We start from the raw sequence: 25,729 nt of genomic DNA, 5'->3' as shown, positions 1-25,729 counted from the left end.
GCATGGCTTCATAGGCCAAACAAGCTAAACCATGTTCTACAGCAAAATCCATTTTCACTGGACTACCCTGTGTTCAGGGTAGTTCTAACTTTTCCTCTTATCCTTAGCCACTTGTCACCTGAACCAGTGTGTTCAGATGAACATCTTTAGAGCCTCCCTTTGTCTTTATGATACAGCCAATGGCTTCACTTGCCTTTTTAAAGATGGAGAATTTTGACCATTTTTTCAGTTTGAGAACAATTAGCCCAAGGACTGTGCTGGGGGCTGGGGCATGAGGAGACTCCATCTACATCTAGGATTCACAGGACCAGTTAGGGAAGAGAACTCTTCCATAAGAATTATTTGAACATCATGGTACATGAGATTTAACCCTCAGACTCACAGTTAGCAAATATTCCTGTGATCTGCCTTGTTGCCAGTTGCTAATAGCTTCAGTCTAGATTATATTTTTGAACACATGAAATATGTCATATCTTTCTAAGGTATATTTGACAGCTATGATTTTACCCCATTTCTATCTCTCAGTGCTTTGGGGAACACTGAGGACTGTTTTATTGAGCATCCATATCAGAAGGCGTGAGCTCCTTTGTAAACCTTCTTGACCAAAAGTTTGACACAGAGAAGAGGCGCCCAGAGGCTGAGGACCTGCTGTTCATACTTGGCTTTTAGGTCCTCTGGATAGAAGCTTTGATCCTTACTGTCAACATTCACACTGACACTGTTCACCCATTCCACAACACTGTTTTCATGGTCATGTAACACATTCTTTCTTGGATTATAGATGTGAATGAATGTGAGACTCCTGGAATCTGTGGTCCGGGGACATGTTACAACACTGTTGGCAACTACACCTGCATCTGTCCTCCAGACTACATGCAAGTGAACGGGGGAAATAATTGTATGGGTGAGTCCAAATATATCTCAAGCATGTGGGCTTGGCTCTCACCTGCAAAGACCAGTCAAACAACTGGTGTTTGCTGTTCTGCTAGTTGGAGTGCTTGCCTCCTTTGAACTGTTGTAGTGAGCCACACCCTGCCTCCAACATGCTGTATTGGAGCTGCATTTTCACCGCTGTGTGTGTGGCAGGGGTGGTTGAGAGTTTTCTTTAAAATGTGAGCTTGGAAGATGCCAAACAGTTTAATAGTACTTCCTTCGCTTGACTTATAGGTGTGTCTTTATACAATTATATTACAGCACTGACCTACAGCATTAAAACATCCTGAATCGGAAATAAGAGACTCCCTGCCAAATAGCAGTGGAGGATTGTTACAAGGAAAGCGGGTGGAGGGCCGTATAAAGTTTGCTAATTCTGCACTTCATAATGACCTCATTCTGTGGCACAGACCAGCAGGAGAGCATTTCTCCAAGTGCCTCGCTTGTATGGCACTTGTAGCAACATGGGTGCCTGAGAAGTTGGGTGCATGACAGTTTTCTACTCTTATTGTCGCCAGATGACCACATACCCTTGCCTTTTAAGTCTCCTGCTGTGCTCTGCTGGGCTGTGGAGATCCCATGGGATCACCAGGTCTTTTGCTCTCCTTTGTTCTAGACATGAGAAGAAGTCTATGCTACAGAAACTATTACGCTGATAACCAGACTTGTGATGGAGAACTCCTGTTCAACATGACCAAGAAGATGTGCTGTTGCTCCTACAACATCGGCAGAGCCTGGAATAAACCCTGCGAACAGTGTCCCATCCCAAGCACAGGTGACAGTTACCTTCCTGCCTACCACAGTAGATAAATCAGCTAGAAGTTGCCAGAGGGAAAAATCAGTCCCAGTAAAGAGAGAAAAGGTGTGTTCTTTAGTTTCAGAGAGAAAACTTGACTGATCAAGGTGAGCATTTCCCTTTCAGTTGCCTTCGGTCCTTCCTGCCGGAAAGCCAAGTGACAAAGTACATTTCCTAATTTATATCCAAACTTGTAACCAGACCAGTAAATTCAACATGTCTCAAAAAGTATAAACATTGCTAACATTACTTGAGAGTTCCCACCACATAATTAAAATACTGGAAACATCAGGGAAGTTAATATGATAAAGAGATGAACTTTTTTTTTTTAATTTAAATCTAGTCTTGGGCCAGGGAGAAGGCTCTGTGTTCCAAATCACTTGCCACACCACGTGGTAGGAAGATCTGAGCGAGCAAGCTTAGAATCCACATGAAAGCCAGACACAGCAACCAGGATGGCAGACAGGGAAACCCTTCTCTCCCTCATTGTCAGCTGGGAGGCCATTTTTCCTTCAGTGCCTGTGGTACAGGAAATGCTGCATCTGTAGTGTTTTCTGATGGATGCATTTTCATAAATGTTTTGATCGTTTTTTTTCTCTGTGTGTGAGTTCTTGCTCATTCCTGACCTCTGTGCCTTCTTTGTTTGACTCTTGCAGATGAATTTGCTACCCTCTGTGGAAGCCAGAGGCCAGGTTTTGTGATTGACATTTACACTGGTTTACCCGTGGGTGAGTTGTAGCCTGCATCCTTGTGAGCATGGTTTGGGGCAGGGCGGGGGGGGGGGGGGGGGGGAGGGCGTCCTCTGCTTCTGCCTCTGTGTTAAAAGTGGGGTGCATATACACCATTGTTTCCCTAGGTTGGCTTTTTTTCTTTTCTGGGAAGGAAAGAAAGTTAGATGAGGCCTCACGCTGTTTTCAGCTAGTAAGTCTTCATTTGAAATAGTGTGAAGCCCTTTGCAACACCACCTAAAGAACAGATGCCTTTACTGCTCATGACTAAGAGGTCTGGGAAGCTTTTCAGAAGAAACCATCGAGCTTAGTGAATCCAGCCCTAGGTGTCCACAGAGGGAGGACAGGGCCAGCTGATGCTGGATATAACTCTAATTACCTGACTTTTCAGTGTAATAAGACTTTTCCGTTCTTTTATGAAGGTTAGTTATATAAAGCACCCTTCCTTATCCTCTCTCTCTCTCTCTCTCTCTCTCTCTCTCTCTCTCGGCCTCTCTTCGGGTCCCTTGCTTAGAGAATTTCATGGATATAAAAGTCTGTTCAGTATGAGGTCTCATGTGGGAGCTGAAGCAGACCCTGTAGTGGGATAGTAGCTTGTACTAGACTCAGAAGTGCTGTGGATTGAGAAGCAAGCGTTGCACAGAGGTTAGCCAGCATAGACAGTGCCCTTGTGGTTTAGAAGCAAATACCACCAAAGCCAGTGGAAGCTGATGTGGTCTCAAAGTATCCTCCTTGTGGTATGATTTATAGCCATCCTTAGATGCCCCCTAAGCCTCTGCGACTGTGTCTGGTAGCAGACACCATGGCTTCCTTTGCCTTGTTTTATTCCTAGTAAGTAAAACTGAAATCCACATCAGCCTTTCCAGTGACCTTGTTTAAGAAAACAAGGGCCTGGTCCAGCAATCAGCAGGCTTTCTCAGTGCCAAATCCATATGGCTCCACAGGCCAGTCAACATCCAAAGAAACTTCATGGTCTGGAAAGAAAAACTGCTAAATGACATTGGCATGGAACACCTGGCCTTAGCTGCTCTGTTTTTCTCCTTCCCAAACATCTTTTAATCTGTCTAGAATCTGTGATTGGGAGTTAAGTGGCCTCTAATGGTAATGGGTCTCCATGGGCAGTCCAGGCATGTAACCCAGCAAGTCCTGGCCCCCACAGTTGGCAATCAGTAAAGACTTGAAATGGCATTAGCGCCATCCACTAGCAGACCTGGGAAGACCTCCAGCCACCCTGTCCAACTTCCTTGCTTTCCAGTGGAAGAGACAGAGGCCCAGAAAAGGGAAGGGACTCACCCAAGGCCACCTAGCTAATCAGTACCAGAACTGGGACCAGAACCCAATCCTGACTCACAATTTTCTTGGCTCCTAGCTCTGGGCAACTAGAAACGTGGTGTTTGGCAATGTACTTAGTGTTACCAAACTCTGCCATGACACAATAAAGCCTTCTTCTATTTGAGCTTATAGCCTTCCTCTGAAAGGTCTTAGAACTGTTAGCATACAGAGCCCATTCCTGTTCATCTGAAACCATATAGCATGTTTATTAATCTTACCCTAAAATACAAACTTCTCCAAGTGGAAATAAAATCCAGACAGGAAAATAAAATCAAAACATTTAATAACATCCCTTTGCTGTTTTGTGCCTAACAATGACTGGAGATTTGACTCAGTCTGTTTTTTGCTAAGCTGGGTAATAATCATTTCTATTTAGAACTAACAAATGTGTGTGGCCCTATTTCATAGCTTAATCTATACTAAAACAGTGAATTCTAAATTGATTTTCGTTTGCAGATTAAATGTAATTGTGATATTACTCACATGGCTATTTAACATTGATGCCAAAAATCAAAATTACGTGTATTCAAATTAGTGATGTTTTGAAATTATACCCTTAGAGATTTTTTAATTGTTTTTTTAGATTAACATGTAAAACCCTGGGCTTTATCATAACATTTTCCATGCACAAGATTGTTGTGATTCTTGCCCATTCCTCTCCTCTACACCCCACCCCTGCTGCCCCTTTGTCAGGTTCCCGTCCTCCCTCCAGTCAGCTCACTCCTGATTTCCTGCTGTCTGTCTCTCATTACTCTCCTTCCCACCTTCCTTGAGATCCTTCTCTCCCGTGATCCCCCTGGCAGTTTCACAGCCTGTATCTCCCTTGGAGAAACTAAGCTGTGTTTTCCATTAAGGAGGTCAGTTTGCTTTCAAACAAAATCAAACTCTTGGAAATGGGCCTTGGACAGACAGGTTGTTGTTTCAGGATGTGTTCTTCTGGAGTTTCTGCTGTTCTTATAAACCCTACCTTAACCCGCAGCTGTCCCCTTACATCTCAGGCAAGAAAATATTCTGCAGAGCCTCCTGATTATAAGCAAACAAGTGCTTCTGTAGAAAGACAGAAGCCTCAGGACTAGACGCTCATGAATATAGCCCATACTGTGCATGCCTACCCAATGGACATGGTCTGTTGAACTCTGACAAGCAGGTAGAGGGGCCACCCAGGAGAAGCCAACAAGCCCAACCCTCTGGCCCTAAGAAACACAGTCTATCACGACAGCCTTCCTCTGAGCAGACTATGTCTTCAATCAGCTCCTGCTCATCTGGCATATATGTTGCTCCATAGATTCAAAAGTGGTCCCTACCTTACAAATTGGATGTTTTGCAATAACACTCAACCCAAAAGATATGGACTCCATATAGACACAAGAGTGCCTATCTTTCTAATCCTGTCTCAGGCTGCACAGGATCGTGGACCACACTGCCGCTCACAAGGGGCTTCTCTGTTTCTAGATATTGATGAATGCCGGGAGATCCCTGGGGTCTGTGAAAATGGAGTGTGCATCAACATGGTTGGCAGCTTCAGGTGTGAGTGTCCGGTGGGATTCTTCTATAACGACAAGTTACTGGTCTGTGAAGGTGAGTATGACTGTAACCCATCTACAAATGAAGCAACTCCCAAGCTGCTTAACACCCTTGCCAAATTCTGCCACAATTCTACAATACCAGAACCTCAGCTCAAGAGTTGGAACAGAAAAATACACTGTAAGATTGTCTACTAGAGTTGACAAAAATATCGTTTTAAAAATTAACTAGTTAAGAAAAGCACATGGTGGAGACCCACATGAGGATTTTTTTATCTTTTCATCGACTCCCAGTGTAGAAACCAAGCTGTTCATTCTAGAACCTCTTCCCCAACACAAAATATATCCAATTTCCAGCTGATAGGGAAGAGCTTTGAGTTCCTGGGTGTATCAAATAGAGTGCTTTTGCTTCTCTGCTTCACTCTCTTCAAAACAAACAGGAGGATAGTCATCTTTACCTAAATGTCAAGGTCAGCATTCTCTTCCAGAGATTCTGCTTCTCCCCAATGGAAACAATGGTAAAAACCAATATTCCAATGTGCTCAAGAGAATTCTAAATGGCAAGAACAAATCAGATTTGATATGGAACATGTTGGCTGGAATGCACGAGGACTTCCGGTTGCCTCCCATTGCCCTGTGCACAGCCCGAGAGTTCCAGTGTTCGCTGTAATGCTTCGTATTTTTCCTCCATGGGGGAAGATAGCATTCTTTTACATTTTAGTGGAAGAGGCATTGCTGCTGCACACTAAATATGGTGTGTTCTCCAGAACAACTGGAGCCAGTTTCTGTTTAAGGCTTGAGTGGTGGGCCTCTAGACAGATTTTAAACATTATAGGAAGGGTTGTCACTTCTTGGAGCATGGGTGATGGCACACATGTCAATATTTTGACATTAACAAACTTTTGTTGCTAAATTAGGGACCGTTTACAATCCACATGTAGAGTCATGTTCCATGTTCTTGTTGGGCTCTCTTGCCAGGTTTCAACCACTGTGGCCAACTGGGCACGCATCCCTTGCCCTGCTTGTTGTGTGGGTTGTGGGCAGGGGTGATAGCCAGTCCAAGACTCTTTAAAGAGATAGCCAGTTCAGACCACAGCCCAGCTGTGGGGTTTCCAGGAACCATCAAGGATCGGTTCCTGCACAGAAGGCACTGCTTTAGGAAGAACAGGGACAGCAGAACTTATCTGGAGGTGGCTGTCTTCCTCATGGACGTGCTCTTTCCCTTCTGGTACATGTCTCAGAATGCCTGCTACTTTTGTTTCCTTGTATTTTCTCTTCTCTCTATTTGTTATCCCCTGGGAAACTTACCCAAATACCCCTTTGCCACTTATATTTGCCAAAAGTGCTGCCCTTGGCCAGGATACATAGGCAAGGCCATGCATGGGCAAAGTCAACCCAGACCTTGCAACATACCTGGGAGTGAAAGCCGGCTGGGCAGGGCAAGGTGCCCTGCTGTCGGGGAGACCCCACATGCTCCTCCCGCTCTATCTGTTTATAAAGGTGTCAAGAAACAGTCACATTTAGAGAACATTAAGAGGATTAAGTGCTCCAATTTTTGGTTTCCATTTCACAAGTTATTTGTCTACGAGGTGAGTGTTTAAATACACTCAACTGCTTCCCAACACATTCTTAGCTGTCAAAATAAATCAGAAAATGAAGGTTGACTTCATGCATGTCTCGGCTCTCCTGAAATTGGAGTGGATTCCAGGAATGTTTTGGGGGACTTCCATATTTATACTTTCCACAAGGAAGTGCATGAGCAGATGTTAGTTTCTCATGTCACAGAAGCGCCTGCCTGTCACACCACTTGGCTTCTAATGTGGCATGGTTGATTCTGTTTCTTTACAGTTTACAAGCAGGGCAGAACTAGTGGGTGAGGTGATGCTGTGTCCATCACGACACTGGCATGCTGCTTGTGGGCTTACTACACAGAAAGGTGCAATCCATACCACCTCAGACAGACACTCCCAGTCCCAGAAGCTCCACCAGCCACGTTCAGGTTTTCTCATCATACAAGCACAGGCCTGGTATATTTCTGTTGTGGCTTTCCCTGGGGAACTCTGAACAAACATCTCTTCACTCTGAGTAGGGCACTGACATCAGACCAAAGAAGCAGTTCTTCCATAGTTTTGTTTAGTGGACCAGTAAGTTTCCTGAGTTATGTATAGGAGTGTGGGTGAGTGGTTCCATACAGGAGCATGGCTGGCCATAGGCAGCTACATCACCTAAAGCCTACCATACCCCAACATGGCGGACAGTTCAAGAAGGCTGCTTCCTGAACAGCTTTTAGGCAGCATAGCTGGCTGTCAGTCAGAGTCTCCTCTTCGCCTATGCCTTTCTACCTTGGAACTTCCTGAGTCTTCAAGCTCTTTTCTCTTCCTGAGCCTTCTGTGTCTTATCTCCTAGGGAACAGGTCCACCATTGGTATAGTACTTCCTAGTGACGGAACAAATTCATGGTGACAAATATATCTACTATTACATTATAGTGATGTATATCTACTATAATCATATCATAGTTGCTCTGCATGAAAGATTCTCCGGATTTATCTACCTGCCCTTTCCCACCATCCCCAGACCCAATCTAAGTCCTGGAGACCATGAATCTCTTTACTGGTCCCATAGTTTTGCCTGTCCCAGAAATTCAGGTATTGAAATCAGAATATATTTATATATATCACGGAGCCTTTTCAGATGGTTTCTCTCACTTATTAATCCACATGTGGGTTTCTCTCATGTCTTCCTGTAGCTAGCCAGCTCACTAGAATATTGACTGTACTCTACCGTCTTAATATACCACAGTGTATTTGCAATGCATTCACCTACTGAAGGTTATCTTGGCTGCTTTCAAGGTCTTGCCACTATGAATGAATCTGCTATAAATACCCATCACTGTCTCTTCAAAAGATTGAGCCTTCATAAGAAAACATGCACCGCCAACTCAACACCAGACTCTAGTCTCCCTTGAAATAAACTCTCTTCTGCTTGCAGATATCGATGAGTGTCAGAACGGGCCCGTGTGCCAGCGCAATGCGGAATGCATCAACACTGCAGGCAGCTACCGCTGTGACTGTAAGCCTGGCTACCGCCTCACCTCCACGGGCCAATGCAATGGTATGTAGCACCCACTAAGAGGCCATCACTGTCATAGTCCTGAATCTACACTTCTTTAGAGATTCTAAGGCTAAGGAATAGAAGTGAGGATGTAGGTTGAAAAACTCAAAGAACCTAAAGAGGAAAAAATAGGAAAGTTGTTATAATAGCTAAATACTTAGCTTTTTGCCCTCCTTAAAAATGAAATATTCGCAAAGCAAAAAAAGAGGTCATTTATACAAGTGAGTCCCTATATCCCTACCCTACCCAGAAATACCCACCACCCACATACACAAGCCCACAGTCCTCTAATCGGTGTTGATGATGATGACGATGGTGATGATGATGATGATGATTATCATTATCATTAGTGTCTACATAATATAGACAGGGAAGGTTTTCATCATATCTTCTACACACACACACACACACACACACACCGCACACCCTTGTCTTCCCAAACATCTTACTAACAAAAATCACTCCCTGAAGACAGCAAATAAGCAAATCTTGACCATCTCATTACTCCCACAGTACCTACAGTACACAGAGGTTAGGAATGTCTGCTGTCCACTTTGTCAGGATGTGGTGTAGACAAGAAGAGAATATGTTGTCCACTTACATCAGCCATACACTTGGTCAGTATCTGAGGGTTTCTCTAGCTAGTGTCATGAAAATTCAGTGCTTGTGTTAGAGCTCAGAGACAAACTAATACTTCAGATGAGTCCTTATCCACACTTCAGTACAGTTACATTGTACTTTTAAGAGTGTGTCGCCTGCTCAGGGCTCACTTCCAAGGGAGTTTCCTGGGTTTTGTGCACTTGTGAATGAACCGACAGAGAGGAACCGTGCTCAGGTTTTCCTTGGCTCTCTTGGCCAACTGTGATTAAGTGGTAGGAAGCACGCTGCTCTCCCAGGGATATTTTCCATTGTTTAATGAAACCTTGGTAGGAAGAGGGTGTTAAGAACAGAACAAAAAAAATCACTTTGCCAACCAAGATTTGTTTTGTCACATTTAAGGGAGCTTGTGTAAGTATTTAGCATCCCATCAGCAGAGCTGAGATTATCCCAAAAGTCAAGATAGAGAAAGGAAAAATGAGTCCCTGGCCGATATGAAGAACAATCCCCTGGTGACATCGGCTTGAACTCCACTTCCCTGCATTTTACTTTCAATTTATACTTCTTTGGAGCTGAGTGAAAGGTGGCCAGTTAAAATAAAGACTTCCTGGTCACCCGGAGTGCGCCATTGTAGACCATTTACTCTGGCCATTAAGTTGGGCCATTTATAGATCAGCAAAAGGCAATCAGCTATAGCCTTTTGTTTTCTTACAGACTGCTAATCTAAACTGCCTCTGGTACTATCAGGAAAAGCCGTCTGAGCAGGCTGAAGATTTTATCCTAGAAATCACTTCATTCCCATCTTGCTCTTGTTGCTGATTTTTACTAGAACCAGCTCAGGCTGGCTCAAGTTCACACTTGCCCTGTCCTACCTCCGGAGTGCTGGGATTACAGTTGTTGGCTACCATGCCAGGCTACCATCCTACCTTAAAACTATTTTAAACCATTTTTAAGCACTTGTCCTATCCTGGTAGCTTTCAGACAGATTGCAAAGCAGTCCTTTCTGCTTATATTTAAAATGAAAATATCATCCTATTAGATTTGAATTTGAACTCATACATGCATTGTTTAACACTCCAAATCACAGTGGTCCTAGCTCCACACTGCTGTTGGTGGGAGTGCTCATGTTGCCAGTTTGACCTCAGTAGCAAATCCTACACCTGTAGAAATGCCTTTCCCACCTGCATCTCCAGCCAGTCTTATGATCTCTCATCTTTCTGTTTGGGATCCTGTCCCTTCTCCAAACCTCCCAGGAAACCTTGGCCATGCTAGATAGTGACAGACCTTTCTCAAGGGAAGCTCCCTTTTCTGATCATAAAAATAAAAATCCCTTTTCTTTGTCTACCCCTTCTTCATTTTAAATATTTTCTCACATAAGAATTTGTTAGCTGTTTTCTATGTAGACTAGCCACAGTTTGGGGGCAGTGTAACCCCATTCTAAACAGTGTCTCGATTGATGGCTTCTGCCTGGAGCTGGCCATGATCTCTGTTACAGTTAGGCTGTGTTGCTCTGAGGTAACAGTTCTGTAGACACAGAAGATAAACAGCCTGAATTTTCAACTGAAGTGGGTAGAATGAAAGCTGAAGGAGTGAGGCCAAGGAATGAGGCTAACGTGAGCAGCCACGAAATTGCAGTAGTGTCCCATTTCAATATGCACTTGATAAGGTTGACTTTACTATAAGTTTTCCAAAGAAGCCCCAAAGGCTTTGCCCATGATCTTTGGTACCAAAACCAAGAGATATCAATTCCATGTGAAGCTGTTTAGGTGTTGTAGAAAGCACGTCTCTGTTGTAGTAAGCCATTCTGAGTTGCACTTTTCTCTTTCAAGATACCTTTGGTAGAGGAAGCTGTTTCCTTTTGGTTCACCTGGTACTAATGCTCTGAAATTAAGATCTGGCCAATTTCAAAGTAAAAGCTAGATAGAATGCCAGTGTCTGCTTCATTGCCTCAATTTTGAGTTAGGATTCTCTGTGAGAGCAATGATTGGAGATAATTTGTTCATTCGTTTTAAGTCATTTAAGTTTAAGTTGTTCTAAGTCTCCATCTAAGAAAACATGCAAATGTGCACAGTGTCCCACCTAAGATGCTTCTGGTTTACAGATCGAAATGAGTGCCAAGAAATCCCGAACATATGCAGTCATGGTCAGTGCATTGACACTGTGGGAAGCTTCTACTGCCTTTGTCACACCGGCTTCAAAACAAATGCAGATCAGACCATGTGCTTGGGTAAGTATGTGGTCAGCAGTCCATGGGTGAGTGTGTGTGCATTGATCCATGGGTGATCCAGGTGTGAATCAATCCATGGGTGGGTGGGTGTATATTGGTTCATGAGTGGATAGGTGTGAATCAGTCCATGGGTGGGTGGGTATGCATCAGTCCATGCTTGAGAGTGTACACATCAGTCCATGGGTGAGTGCGTGGCTTTGGGTAGTATTTATGTGGGCTCATTTGCCTGAGCAGACTTCAGTCTTTGAATGTATGGACACTTTTTGTGAGAAGGGTGTCCAGTTTGTACCAAATCTTCAAAGGCAAATTGAAAATTGTTACAAAGTGGGGACAGGAATCATTTTCCTATGGGGAAAAAAGAGGAAGAAGAACTCAGGGTTTCAATCTTTTCCACTTTTTACTCCTTTTGGAGTGCTTCACAGACATCTAACAGTCTTTCTTTTCTGACTTAAGGTTGCATCCATTAGGCCTTTGAGGGTCTTTAAGCCCATGAATCAAACTTGTATCAGAACAGCCTGCAGAGCCCTTTTAAAATCTCTTGTCTTTGGCTACGACTAGGCCCACCCAAGAACGATGTTAATCTACCCCTCAATCATGCTGCTCACGCCAGGGTGGCTCGGCCTTCCTTGCAACTCCACAAGTCTGCCCCCCGTTTCTCAGTCTCCCTCTCTTGGCTATGGGTGAGCATGGACAGACTCTTGTTGTGCCTTCCTAATTCTCCAGTGGCTGAAGAGTGACAGTGCCTCATTATTTGGATGTGATGCTCACTCCACATTCAAGGCCCTGGGGAGCTAGCAATGACTTTTCCACCTGAATTACAAAGCATTATCTTCATGTCCCAAACTGGAAAGAGGTGGTCTTGACTTTGACCACTACATCCTCCCCAGGTGTCTTTCCATTCATTTTCTCCCCTTATTCTTGGCCCATCTGGCCTCCCTCTTCAAGCCAATGGTACCAGTGTTCCCTTTTCCACTCCCCCTTAAGATGCTAGCTGCTTTGGTAAAATGCGAAAATATGTAAGTTTCTAGAATAAGCATCATAATGTACCAAAGAGAAAAGTCATACACCAATGAATAAAAAGGCAAACAATGCCAGAGCTTCTGAACCAAGCCAGGTCGAGCACCATCTTCTCCCTTAGCTGAGTTATCACTGGTGGGCGAAAGGAGCTGCGTCGAAGGTGGCAGCTTAGCTGGGGCGAGGAGTTCTGTCGCTGATTGCAGAGCAAAGCCTGCTGTCTCACGACCTTGGGTAACATGGAACATGAATCCTGAAAGCTGAAGTTTGGCAAAGGAAGGTCCAGATGCACACCAAAGTTTTTCCATTTTCGATTGAAAATATTCGTGAAAAGTGGCAAGGGTGGAGAATTTGAGAAGAAAATAGAATAAAAGTCTTGTCCAGTCCTTGTGTCCTTGTCTCCCCTCCTCTCACACAGCAGCTGAGGAAACTTGGGACTTCCAAGATGTAGGCCCTCATCTTAGCTTCCCCAGGCGGATGCCGCCTCCTGGGACAGAGCCTGTGCCACCACGCCTGCTCTTCAGTACCGATGACCACAGAACCTCTCTCTTGTTTAGTCACTGTGTCTACCTCTCTGACCTTCCTTCCTTCTAGACATAAATGAGTGTGAGAGAGACGCCTGTGGGAACGGGACTTGTAGAAACACGATTGGCTCCTTCAACTGCCGCTGCGACCATGGCTTCATACTGTCTCACAACAATGACTGCATAGGTGAGTACGCGGGAGGTCACCACGTCACGCATCGGTATCATAGACACCATGCACTCTTCTGCCTAACAGTTGGTCATGTGACTATCAAATATACCGTGTTAATTAAAAGTCAAATTTAGTAACTATGTTGTTACCTTTATTGATCTGTGTATCAGCAGCTATGATTTCTACATCTACTTTAAATAAATTTCAAGATAAATGCCTTAGGTTAAAATATACAAAAGTCTTTGTAAACTGTATGATCACGGAGGAGTGTGGAAGCCTTGCTTCAATCCTCCCTGCACTCTATCTTCAAATAAACAAGTTATTCAGTGTATAACATCCCCTTATAAGACGTGATAGGCATTTTCTCTCCGGTGCAGAATCTACATTAGCTTTATGTATGTACTATATAAAACATACATACATGTTTTATATACTAGGAATGTGACTGTGGGCAAGATGCAAGGGTGTATGCTTGAAAACACATCATTTTAAACTAACTAAATAATACAGGGAAAGAATGCTAAGAAACAATAATGAATCAAATACCGTATAGAGTTAGAAGCTAATTTTAAATATTTCTAGTTGCAATACTATAGTATGACTTTATCTGAATTATGTATCCAGTAAATCACTTTTATCTTTTAAAAATCAAATCTAAAATAAAGAGACCAGAAAGGTGGGTGGGGTTGAGAAAGCATGGAGCTAGGAGAGGGACATGTTAGGAATGAAAGCAACTGTTTGCCCTGGGGGTGGACAGAGTCTAGGGGACCCAGGGGGTAGAGCAGAAAATCTACATAAAATCACTTTTGTTTGAAAATTCCATGATGTATCCTGTGCACATTAATTAAATTTTTAAATAAAAAAATGCAAAAAGGCAAAAAATATGCAAAGTCTAAGCAAAACTGCTACAAATTTATCATGTAAATTACCAGCGTTAATAGGATAATGTAATCTTTTTATTATATTTGGATGGGTGCCTCCAGCTGGGTCTGTGGCTGAAACCAGACCTTCATCGTAATTTCTTATATTTGGCCAAGGCCACAAAGGCCACTGAAGATTAGAAGGATGACTGGGAGTTTGACATTTTCTTCAGAACATAATCATAACGAAGTTTTTTTTCTTTTCAGATGTTGATGAATGTGCAACTGGAAACGGGAACCTTTGCAGAAATGGCCAGTGTGTCAACACGGTGGGGTCCTTTCAGTGCAGATGCAATGAAGGCTACGAGGTGGCTCCTGATGGCAGGACCTGCGTGGGTAAGCGAGGAGCTCAGAAAGACCCTGAGGGTTTGAGAAGGACGGGCCAATCCTAAGGGGTCCCCTGTAACTCGTGCAAGTAAGGGAAATGTTAATTAGCATAGGTGTGTGTGTGTGTGTGTGTAGCGCAAAAATATAGAAGTCATGAATTCAAGAGGGGTGTTGGGGGAACATGGGGAGAAGTTGGAGAGTTGGAGGGAGGGTAGTGAAATATATGCAAATGCAGTGTACTTATGAAAGTCCTCAAATTTAAAGAGAAAGTAAGGAAAACGGGCCCTGAGAAAATGTCTCCAGAGGCCCAGCACAGAATCACACAGTCTCCGTTCTAAACTTGCTGTTAATTTTTTTTTAATGCATACAGATAGTCATTTTCCTTCTTAGTTTAAAAATTAGGTTATATTCATGGAAAACATTTTAACTATTTAATGTTAAGCTTAATAGCTCTGATTTATTACATTTTGCTCAAAATACCCCTCCAGAGTTTACTTCGCTTAATCTTTTAAGTGTCTTTAAAACCCCTGTCATGCAGTACACTTTTCAGGAAGACTGTATTTGCAGCAGGTGGACTAAGATGCGGCTGTATTGCGTCCTTTGGGAAGCTTTTAAAGTAATGGCTTTGCTCTCCTCTTTGGGAGACTTGTGGCTTTTAATGTGTGCTTAAAGCTCTGTGTGCTTCCTTGGCTTGACTCTGATGCCTTTTAATGGATTTGCACTGCTCGACGGAGACCACGCCAACAGGGACCTCTCTCTGGTTTCCTTTTCTCTGCAGATATCAATGAATGTGTTCTGGATCCGGGGAAATGTGCACCTGGAACATGTCAGAACTTGGATGGCTCCTACAGATGCATCTGCCCACCTGGGTACAGTCTACAGAATGACAAATGCGAAGGTAACGGCTGCCAGTGGGGTTGAGCGTTCGGGGACGAGAATCTCTGAAACCAGAAATGTTTCTGATGGCATTTTCAGTTGGGAATACTTTGTTTGTTTGTTCAAAACTAACTCACAGAATATGGCTTATGACCTCATACTCTGTCGATACAGGAAAAGCCAGTTCCTGGCCTGATCACTAAGCGCGTTTCTCTGTGGCCCTAGCTCTTTTCACTGCGCTGATTCAGCACAATGTCCGGTCCCACTGATGGTCTTCCTGAACTACACGGTTTTAAATGGCCATTGTTGACAGCTAAAAACAGCTCCCATGTCCACTCAAGCTCTTGACGTGCCCATGTTCAAGGTTGGGTGGAAGAGGTCATGTAGCTTGTCTGTGACGTCCTCAGCAATAGAGAGGTGGAGATGTGTTGTGAGCTATAGAGCATCCCATTCCTTTAATCTCAGCACAGATTCCTCTTCTATTTCTAGTTGAAGGACAGCCATTGTGAGGACTCCATAAATAATTAGAATCGATAGATTCCCAAGAAGTCATGTAGTCCACACCAATACCTTTAAACAGTTCTTTCATTCATCACAGTGGACTTGAGTTTTCTCTACTTTTTAATACTGTCAATGAGAAACTTTATTACAAATCCAATTCATTCCAGAGGAGATATTTTAAGTAGAAACATTTTATCAAAATTCAAGTCTAAAGGGGTTGTTGGATGTTTTCTTTTCTTGTTTTTTTTTAATGTTTATTTTATGTGCAGGGGTGTTTGGCCTGTATGGATGTGTGTACACCGTGCACATGACTGCTGCCCACAGAGGACAGAAGAGGGCATCAGCTCTCCTATAATGGATATAATTGTGTGCCACCATGTGGGAGCTAGAGATCAGACCAGGGCTGGCTTGGTAGAGCAGCCGGTGGTCTTAATTGTGGACTCATCTCTCAAGACACTTTTTGTTTTTTTTTTTTTAACATTTATTTTATATGTTTCTCTCTCTCTCTCTGTGTGTGTGTGTGTGTGTGTGTGCATGCATGTTCACATATGCCTGCATATATGTATGAGTTGGGTATCAGAGTCCAACTCCTGGGAGTTAATATTATCCTTCCATCATGTGGGGCTTAGGGATCAACTTCTGATCATGATGGCAGGGCATTGACCTCTGAACCATCTCACAAGCACAGGTCTGCTTTCCTTCAAGACTGATTCAGTTTACTTCATGATTACTATAGAAGTTCCCCCAAGTAGATAGAATGGAAATTACAAAGAAATAAAAATAACTCCATAGATAATCAATAAAATGTGCCTGTTCTAAGATATCTGTACCTATTATTAAGAACATGGCACCTAGAGGCTAAATTTTAATATAATAAAAAAGAAATGGGGCTTGGAAATGGCTCGGTTGGCACAAATGTATGGACCTGAGTTGAGATTTCTAGCACCCACATCAACACCAGGTGAGTTTAGTGGCCCTCCTATAATTCTAGCATTTGGGAGGTAGAGACAGGGGGTCCTTGGAACAAGCTAGCCAGCTAGACTAGCCAAACCAGCATGCTTTAAGTTCAACTGAGAGAACCTGTCTCAATAAATAAGATGGAAAATAATCTAGGAAACCATCCAATGTTAGCCACTGGCCTTGATACACACACATGCACACACTTTCAAACACACACACATGCACCGTATGCACATACAAATGCAAATATATATATGAAATAACAAAAGAGTCATAAGAACAATAAAAGCAACCTCCAAAAGGAAACATTTGAGCATTAAAGGAAAGGGGAGATGAAATGGTGGAAGGATGAAATAATTCAATGAAGTTCAAGCTCATTGATAACTGCCCACCCACCCCAAATTACACAACAGCTTCACAGATGAGGAGGCTGATTTTGCATCATGTGAGAAAATAACCACTTTAATTGCTTATTTCTAGATCATCCATTCATGGTAGTTACAACGTTAAGGCGAGATACTGAAGTTAGTTTCTTGTCATCCCCTTAGGTGGTAACAAAGTCATGTAAATGTACTTTGTAGGCAGAACTACACAAATGTGAAGCAAAAGAGTTACATGACCTAAGAGATAGTTAGTATATAATTTTTAAAAATTTAACTAAGACAGAACAGCCCAGATTTAAGACCATAAAGGCCTTTTCTCACTATAAATTCTAGCTGAAAGTCATGGGAAATGGATGAGTTTGTTACAGTCAAGTGGCTCTTTTTCACAAAAGTAGAACAATCATGTTTTATTCCCTAAACAGATACTTTGGAAAGAGAAAGAGGATACTTAATTACACAGTCCAGCCAACATACACAAGCTGGGAATCTCTAGAAAAAAACCCTGATGACACAATACATTGGTTAACAAAACTACTCTGAATTCTCAATAGGTCAGTCCTTGCAGGCAATATGATGTATTGATGTTCTGAAGAAAACAGGCCTTAAATCACATGTATTAGCTCTGTGATGAAAGTGAAGATCTGGTCTATACAAGAGAGGGATTTTCATATCTTCAGAAAAACTAACTTGCAGATCAGAATCATCTGGGATGGGGATTGTGCTTAGAGTATTGTCTTTAAGGCTTCAGCAATAGGGTATTGGAAATGCTACTGCAGAGGTGCTGGGAAGGCTCCACCAATGAGTGGAGGGAAATCACCCTTCCTTGAGATCAGCATTGGACTCAGCTTGTGTGATGGTGAGGTGGGGCGCTGGAGTTCTGGCCTCTCTCCCAGTTCAGTATGGTGTGGAGTTAATACAACTTCTCTGGTTGGCCCTGTACCTTCACAAGGAAGAAGCTCATTTGTGTGACTGCCCTGCACCTCCATGTGTAAGAGGCTCATCATTATAACTCTTAGGAGGTTCTTACAGATTCCATTTTTACACTGAGACTTGTTAAAAAGTAACTTTTAAAACCTCACTTCAAAATTCTATCATAGGCAATCACTTCCCTGTTGTCAAGGCACTGAAACAACTCCCACACTGAACCTACATGTCTCAGTGCAGTGACTAATGCTGTCTTGGTGACATTCTGACTCTAATTGTATAATTCTTTTAGATATTGATGAGTGTGTTGAAGAGCCAGAAATTTGTGCTTTGGGGACCTGCAGCAACACTGAGGGGAGCTTCAAATGTCTGTGTCCAGAAGGGTTCTCCCTGTCCTCTACTGGAAGAAGGTGCCAAGGTAAATGACTGAAAGCTTTGGACTTTCATTATTCTGTGTTTGTTATGGTCTTATGTTTTAAACATGGCAAAGCTCTGCGTCTTTGTGAACGGGAAGATGTTTCATTCACCCACAGGTCTAATGATTACCATATGCCCCAAGGTTCATTTTTACTTTTGAGGTTAAAAACTCATCCATCAAGTTTTAGTTGCTTATACAACTTTCTTGGCACTTACACCTCTATCCATCCGACAAGCACAGATGCTGAAAGGCTCTTGGGAGGGGGCATCCCCAGGAGTCACTGGTACTGCAGAACCTGGAGATCAGCTATAGGTTCCTGCCTCAGAAGCTGCAGCTTAAAGGAATGTCGGTGCAAACCAAGATCCTCAGGCAGAGAAAATGCAAACTGATCATCTGTCCCACACCATCTTTACCTTGCACATCCTTTGGGGAAACCAAATAATACCAGTCAGTGGTGAAAATATTCAAGGACTTGCCAGGTTAACTTTAAAATAAAAGAAAAAACTTCAAAAGACTCAGAAAGTAAACACCAAACAGTATTTGGATAAAACCCAGAAACTTGTTTAGACATTCCCAAGCAGTACAATTGTTATTTGGCTATACTTAAACAAATGAGTTTAATGAATTACAGGGTGGGGAAGGCCCATAAACATTTAGTTTAGAATTTCTGTCCATGTCTATTTGTTGCTTTGTGCTTTTAGTTGTTTGTTTACTTTGAGTGTGTGATTTGCTTCCTATTACCAAATAATAGGAATAGAATATAATTTAAGATTCTAAAATATGGTTTTGGAATCTAGGATTGCCAAGTTTTAGATCAGAGAAGTCATTTATTGGTGTAGAAATCCAGTTTGCTCGCCCAAACCATACCAATACCCACCCAAGCAACTGCACAACACAGTTCTATTGTCTCTGAGTCTCCTGTGAACTCTTGTTACTATTATTCTGTCTGGTTATAGTCTTATTTTATCAGCTGATCAGTGCAGAAGAATGAAGGAAAAGGTTGCAAATTCTCTGGTTGGGTTGATCTTGTGGGGACTATCAGATGACCACATGGGTTTCTGAGTCGTGACTGAGGCACAGCTGGATTTAAGTAGCTAGTCTGCCTGTGTGTTCCAGGCCAGCCCCGTAGAGCCTGACTTCATTTGTGTCTTTGGCTTGCTCGGAAAGAAAGCAGTGAGAAGCCAGGTGCGAATCTGCCCATGTGGCAAGCCAGGGGAAACTCCGAGGTTATTAATTCAGTTTGCACAGGCCTGTCACAGGGCAAGCTGACACTGTAGGGAGAAGCAGCCCAGCTGTGAGAACCCTGCCACATCCTCAGCCAGAGCTGAGGAATGCAAGCGGGAAAGTGACTTTCATAGTTCCAGAGACAGACATTGCAGAGGTCAGGAAGGGCCGTTTGCAGATGGGCTGGTAAACAGGCATCCTAGTGATCTCTGGCTGAGGTGTACGTGAGCACTGAGCTGTTTCACAGTGCGGGGTGCTTTTGAGTGACAAGCTCACCTAGAGGAACATGACTGAAAGCAAATCTATTGAGCGCTGGAACCTGAAATTTTGAGACAGAGATTTTTCTTATAGAGTGTCAGATTGAATCAGGCTTCTATTTGGCATAAAATGAGGAAGTTGCACAGAACCACTGATTCCGGGGTTTTGAAGCACCAGACATCACTGGGACTTTATGCATTTGGGTCTCAGTCCGAATCCAAGATATTTATTTTCTTTTGGTGAAGAGTAGTGTGGGAAAGATTGAACACTGAACCGGAGCAAGAGTAAGATCGGCCGTTTAAGACAACATTAGGAGTAAGTGGTAAAAACAACTCTGTTTATGCAAAACAATGGATGGGACAAAGAACTCGAGGAATGAAGCAAATGAAAAAGGCGTCCCCCAAGAAATGAGGATTAGTTAAGTCTTGGCATTTCTCCACAGAGTAAATATTTGGGTGGCAAACCCTGCTATGGAGTGTGCTTTCTAGACTGGAAAACTGATGGTAGAGAATGCAGAAGTCAGAGGTAGTCAGAACCAAGGAAGGAGGAAGGGTACAAAACAGATGAGGACACAGTCCTCAACTCTGCAGAGCTTAGCCACTGTGTAATGAAGGAGACGTCGTCCATGACTCTGGAAGTCAGGTTTGAAAAAAACATTCCAGACCCCTAGATGAGCTCACTTCTTAGAGTCACACGATCTGCTCTATAAGGATGAGAGCAGCTGGCTTCCAAGATTACATCAAGCAACATTAGAGCATGTTATAAGAAAGATCATCTCTTCCTTGGAGTTATAAGAGAAATAATGAATATAAAGAAATACATATATTCTTTGAGAGAAAGGTTATTCTGCTTACACCCACCCATAGCCCTGACTTCTGTCTTTTTTTTTTTTTTTTTTTTTTTTGCTTCCTCTTTCTACTACACTGACTTTGGAAACTTAATTTGGTGTAGCTGTGTGTGCATGAGTGTAAAGTCTGCAGAAAATCTCACTTGATGTTTGTCCCCACAATTTCATGATTAGCTACTTCAGTGAATCCCCCTGGTGCCTCAGTTGACTAGTCCACACACGCATCACTCCTTCATTTATCCTGTGCTGTGGTGTGGGGTTGTCTTTGCCCCAGAGTATATAGGACACAGAATGACAGTGTGTCTTAGAACCAGGAGGCTCTCCCGGCCTTATTCTGCTTGCTGAAAGTTGTATAAAACCCACACAAGAGAAGTCATCATGCAGGGGCTTCTTCATGAATAACTCTGTCTGGGGATGCTGCAGTCCAGGCATCCTTAAGATTTGGAGTTTACTAATCATACCAGGTTGCTTGGAAGTAGCCGGTAAACTGAAGGAAAAATATAAGGCAAGATGAATCTGTTCATTCTGTCTTATTGTCAGCTGTCTGTGACTTTAGCAGTCTCAGTTCTTTCATGCTCCCAATCCCTTTTGGAATATTGCTATAGTTAATGAGAGGATGCGTTGATCTACTATCATACAATGAAGATTCAGTAGGAAAGCGACTAGAATATACTGTGGATTTATGTTGTAGATTTGCGAATGAGCTACTGCTATGCAAAGTTTGAAGGTGGGAAGTGTTCATCACCCAAATCCAGAAACCATTCCAAGCAGGAGTGCTGCTGCGCTTTGAAGGGAGAAGGCTGGGGAGACCCTTGTGAGTTGTGCCCCACAGAGCCAGATGGTAAGTCTAACACCTTTGTTCCTCATCACATGATGTCATGTACATATGACCATGGAATTAGTAACAGTGTAAGCCTTACAGCCAATAGGATAATCAAATCCTGAGTGTAACTGGAATGTCACTTAAACATATCTTACCAGAGGAGCATGGTAGTTATTTTTTTAATAATGTTATAAATAAGAGCCATCCAAAGAATAGGCACATTGTTGAGAATCTTGAAGTTTCCTTGATTCTGGGCATCTTGTTCATGTCTCTCACTGTGTGCAGCATGTGGCCACAACCACACAAATGGATGGGGGCGTGGGAAGCCTGTCGCTGTCTCTGGTTTGCCCGCTAATGAGTATATCTCTCCTCCACTACAGAGGCTTTCCGCCAGATCTGCCCCTTTGGAAGTGGGATCATCGTGGGCCCTGACGACTCCGCGGTTGGTGAGTGTCCAAGGCAGGCCCTCCCTGCCTCTTCTTTGTCCTTCCTCTGGGTCTTATTTCTCCTTAACTATCTGGGGGAAGTAATCTCTTCTATTCGATGTCTTATTACTTGCATGATAGTTGTGTTGTGATATTAGATATTCACTTACTGAACACTGATATGACAATAGTTTAAGAAAATACCTGGGGTTTTTATTGTTTTTTTCTTTCTTCACTTAAGATATGGATGAATGCAAAGAACCTGATGTCTGTAAACATGGGCAGTGCATCAACACAGACGGCTCCTATCGCTGCGAGTGTCCCTTTGGTTATATTCTGGAAGGCAATGAATGTGTGGGTGAGTAGTGATTCAGTCCCTTCCTATGAAATTGTTTTATGCAAAAATTGAGTGATTTGGCTTTTCCTGAACCAAGGTACAAGTCAAGTTCTGTTCCTCCATTGAGGGTGTCTTCATTTAGACTGCTAGCTGGTCCCCGCCCTGTGCTTAGTAGGGAGCTACTGCAGTCAACCAAGCAAGGACAGTCCTTCCTTGCATGGCCCTTGTAGTCTAACCTGGAAGGTGGATACTGGACACGTCCTAAGAGATACTGAAAAGGACAACAGAGAGCAGAAGTCCTGGTGAAATTTAAACTATACTGTTAGTGCCCATAGTTTATATTTTCAGTATGTAAAAACACAAAATTTCCTATGCATCTTGTATAGTTGGCAATGTGGAAGGCCACCCACTGTATTCAGCATCTTATTTTAGCCTTTTCATGAAAATGTCCAAGGATGGCTCCTATGGGGACCACTTACTCTTAATTCTAGTCACTGAATGCTAGATTCAAATATGTCCAAGAACTCTAACAAAGTATTCCTGTGACAGTGTGATCAGCACTGAATGTCTATGTGTGCAGATTAAAAAGTACTGTCTTCATATAAAGAGGGGGGTCTGAGGACTGCAGCACAGGCTAAGGGTGGGGTATAAGTATATTCAACCTCTCCCACCTTGGGTGTGCTACTATGCAAATGAAAAGGTTTGTGTCTAATTACTCTGGCAGCTCTAAACTGCAAAAATATTGGTTTTTATTAAATCAAAGAAGATAGAGGATTCTGGACTATAAAGTGAGGTTTAGTAACCAAACGGAAACAGATTTTATCAATGTTAGTTTTTTTGAATCTTCAGTTTGCTGCTGTGTATGTGCAAAAGGATCCTCCTCTCCTAGAAGGAGTGACCCTTCAGGAGAGCCCACTGTGTTCCTGAGCTTCAGATATCTAAAATAGCAATGTTATTTCTAAAAATAGGGCTCATTCTTTCCCAAGGGAAAAATACTCTCCCTAAGGCCTAGACTAGAAATAAGAACAGTGGATGTTCCAGATGGATGGGTTAGGAGGCATCTATATTTTTTAGGAATTTTTTGGTAAAATATTTTCTCTCTCCACAGTTGTTTAGAAAAACCATATCCTAAACATGTTTTCTCTTTTATTCTAGTCTTTTTCTGCCTAATGTAAGCCACCTGGTTTTAACAAAATCAACAAAATCTACTTGAATGTTGGTTTTTATCCAGTATATTCTATTTAATCATAGGTAGTCTATTTTATATCTGGCTAGTCTCCTTCATACAAAAGCCTTCTTGTACAGTGATGTGAAGTGGGGCCAATTGGAGACTTTGTCTCTGAGCCAGCAGAAACCCCTGGCTGCACATGGGAGCCTTATTTTAGCCATTAGAACATCTACTCCCAGGGAAAGCTGCACTCCTTCTTAAGGACAGGCTGCAGAGGACCACATGGGTGGTGTAAGGGCTAGACAGTCTTATCTCTAACTGTCTCTGCCTTTGAGCAAGTGCAAACTCCAGCTGTAAACCAATGATCAGAAGTTCCCCTCCTTGCAAGAACAGGAGAACTAAGCAAGACATCGCAGATTCAAGAACTCATACAGAATGAAAAGAGATATCAGAGCCTGAGCTCCATTTTATCTCCACTCATTTTATCTCCACTTTGGATCACTGGCAGATACTGATGAATGCTCCGTGGGCAATCCGTGTGGAAACGGGACCTGCAAGAATGTGATTGGAGGTTTTGAGTGTACCTGTGAGGAGGGATTCGAGCCTGGTCCAATGATGACATGTGAAGGTAAGGGTCTCAGATACAGAAGAGACAGTTGCCTATACTGACCATGGGAGCAGCTGCTTGGCTGTAGTTCTTAATATTAAATACCTTTCAGGGCATGGAGAGTTAAGAACATCTAAGCATGCCAGGCTGCTGCTTCATGCTTCTCTGTGGCCTCATATGGTCAGGAAATATAAAGAAAACAACATAGGTGACTTAAGTTATATTGTATATAACAGAGTACTCACTAGTGTGTCTTCCTGATTATGTCTCAATACAACTCCTGTCTCATTCACTGCCTCCTGTCTTGTACTCTATTTTCTTTGTTGTTGTTGTTTCCAAGGCTCTCGGCCCCCTTCCCCTCCCTCTCTCCCTCCCCCACTTCTTTTGTGGTCTCCTGCTCTCCTCTTAGAAACATCTGCTCACAGAGCTAGATAACCACTGACATCCTGTGGTCATCTGGAGGCAATCCCAGAGGAGAGGTTGCCTAACCCATAGAGGCATCTGAAAAGTATTTGTCAGTATGACTGCCTGGAAGGAAGGATGGAAAAGAAAGAAAAGCTAGGGAGTGCTGAAGAGTAGTTGGTCCCTAGGCTGTTTGCCTCATAGTCCCCCGAGATATTGTTAGGGATGCAAGCTTTCTGACCTCATCCTAGATCACTAAATCACAAACTCTAAAGGCAGAGCCCAAGAGCTGTCCAGATGATCTACAAGCTCTTTATGATGGGGTTCACTGGTGTAGAAAAAGAATGGGGGAGGGGGAGGGAAATGGTGGTATTGAAGGGATCCCTTCATCAGAGATATGGACTGTTGGCACATTCAGAGTTTTGTGAGACTCTCGGCTGTGACTAAAGCCTGGCCTGGGGACACACATTGTGCTCCTGCTCTCCACACACATTGTTGTTCTTGGGGAGCAACGTGATCATTGAAGAGGTTTGGTTTCACCCTCTTGCTTTTGAAAACATGTCCTGATATTTCTAAACCATGCACTCTGGAAAAGTCATTTTGCCCAGTAGAGGGCATCTGTGTAAACTAAGTTTCTCTAAATATAAAATGACCAGAACACTCTGTTTGAACAGAGAATCCCCGTCGACACACAGGAACCTCTTTGTTTGGGGATGGAGAAGTTACTCGGAGTATTAGAGAGCTTGGCTTCTCTTTTGACCACAACTGCTTTAGTTGAAGGAAGCAAAGATGATCTATAGTCCATGTACAATGGAAGCAGCAACTGGTCAACCTGAGTCTTCCAAGTATACAAAGAGGACCTATTGTTCCTCATTCATGTAAATCCATAATTACACCAGAACAGCAAGCTTGAGGGCTGCACTGGGAGATTCAGAACATACAGCCACCATATTTATATCAGCTATAAAATAATCAACTCATTTTTATGATTTTCTAGATCCATCCATGCCTATGATAAGGAAGACTTTTGACTTTTAGTAAAAGCACATTTCTCTCTTTTTGACATTCTTGATGATATTGACTCATTCTTTTATGTTCTCTTACTGCAGATATAAATGAATGTGCCCAGAATCCTCTACTCTGTGCCTTCCGCTGTGTAAATACCTATGGGTCCTATGAATGCAAGTGCCCTGTTGGATATGTTCTGCGAGAAGATAGGAGGATGTGTAAAGGTGAGGGCCCATTCTAGTCCATTTAGACCTAAGAATTATAAATGCTTCAACAAGCAAGTATGAATCACAAAGCAAAGGAGTCCAGGAAGGGCTCACATAGCATCTTGCTTCTGATAAGGTCGTCGGTTTGTTGGAAAG

At 42.9% G+C, this 25,729-nt stretch overlaps 1 protein-coding gene across 1 annotated transcript in view; it reads left to right on the top strand.

Annotated features, from left to right (window-relative positions):
- The window catches only part of Fbn1 (fibrillin 1), a 198,915-nt gene that overhangs the window by 156,638 nt on the left and 16,548 nt on the right, over window positions 1–25,729 (top strand). The window contains exons 41-55 of the mRNA XM_052183469.1: window positions 782–904; window positions 1,550–1,708; window positions 2,386–2,457; window positions 5,242–5,367; window positions 8,303–8,425; window positions 11,124–11,249; window positions 12,858–12,974; window positions 14,087–14,215; window positions 14,985–15,104; window positions 18,143–18,268; window positions 21,289–21,438; window positions 21,801–21,866; window positions 22,087–22,203; window positions 23,859–23,978; window positions 25,469–25,591. Of these exons, the coding sequence (XP_052039429.1) occupies window positions 782–904; window positions 1,550–1,708; window positions 2,386–2,457; window positions 5,242–5,367; window positions 8,303–8,425; window positions 11,124–11,249; window positions 12,858–12,974; window positions 14,087–14,215; window positions 14,985–15,104; window positions 18,143–18,268; window positions 21,289–21,438; window positions 21,801–21,866; window positions 22,087–22,203; window positions 23,859–23,978; window positions 25,469–25,591 (1,797 nt within the window). The remainder of the gene's footprint in view (window positions 1–781; window positions 905–1,549; window positions 1,709–2,385; window positions 2,458–5,241; window positions 5,368–8,302; window positions 8,426–11,123; window positions 11,250–12,857; window positions 12,975–14,086; window positions 14,216–14,984; window positions 15,105–18,142; window positions 18,269–21,288; window positions 21,439–21,800; window positions 21,867–22,086; window positions 22,204–23,858; window positions 23,979–25,468; window positions 25,592–25,729) is intronic.

The sequence above is a fragment of the Apodemus sylvaticus genome, chromosome 5, assembly GCF_947179515.1.
Source record: "Apodemus sylvaticus chromosome 5, mApoSyl1.1, whole genome shotgun sequence".
Classification (NCBI taxonomy): domain Eukaryota; kingdom Metazoa; phylum Chordata; class Mammalia; order Rodentia; family Muridae; genus Apodemus; species Apodemus sylvaticus.
Note: the sequence above shows the minus strand (reverse complement) of the source record. Positions and strands in the feature narration are given on the sequence as shown.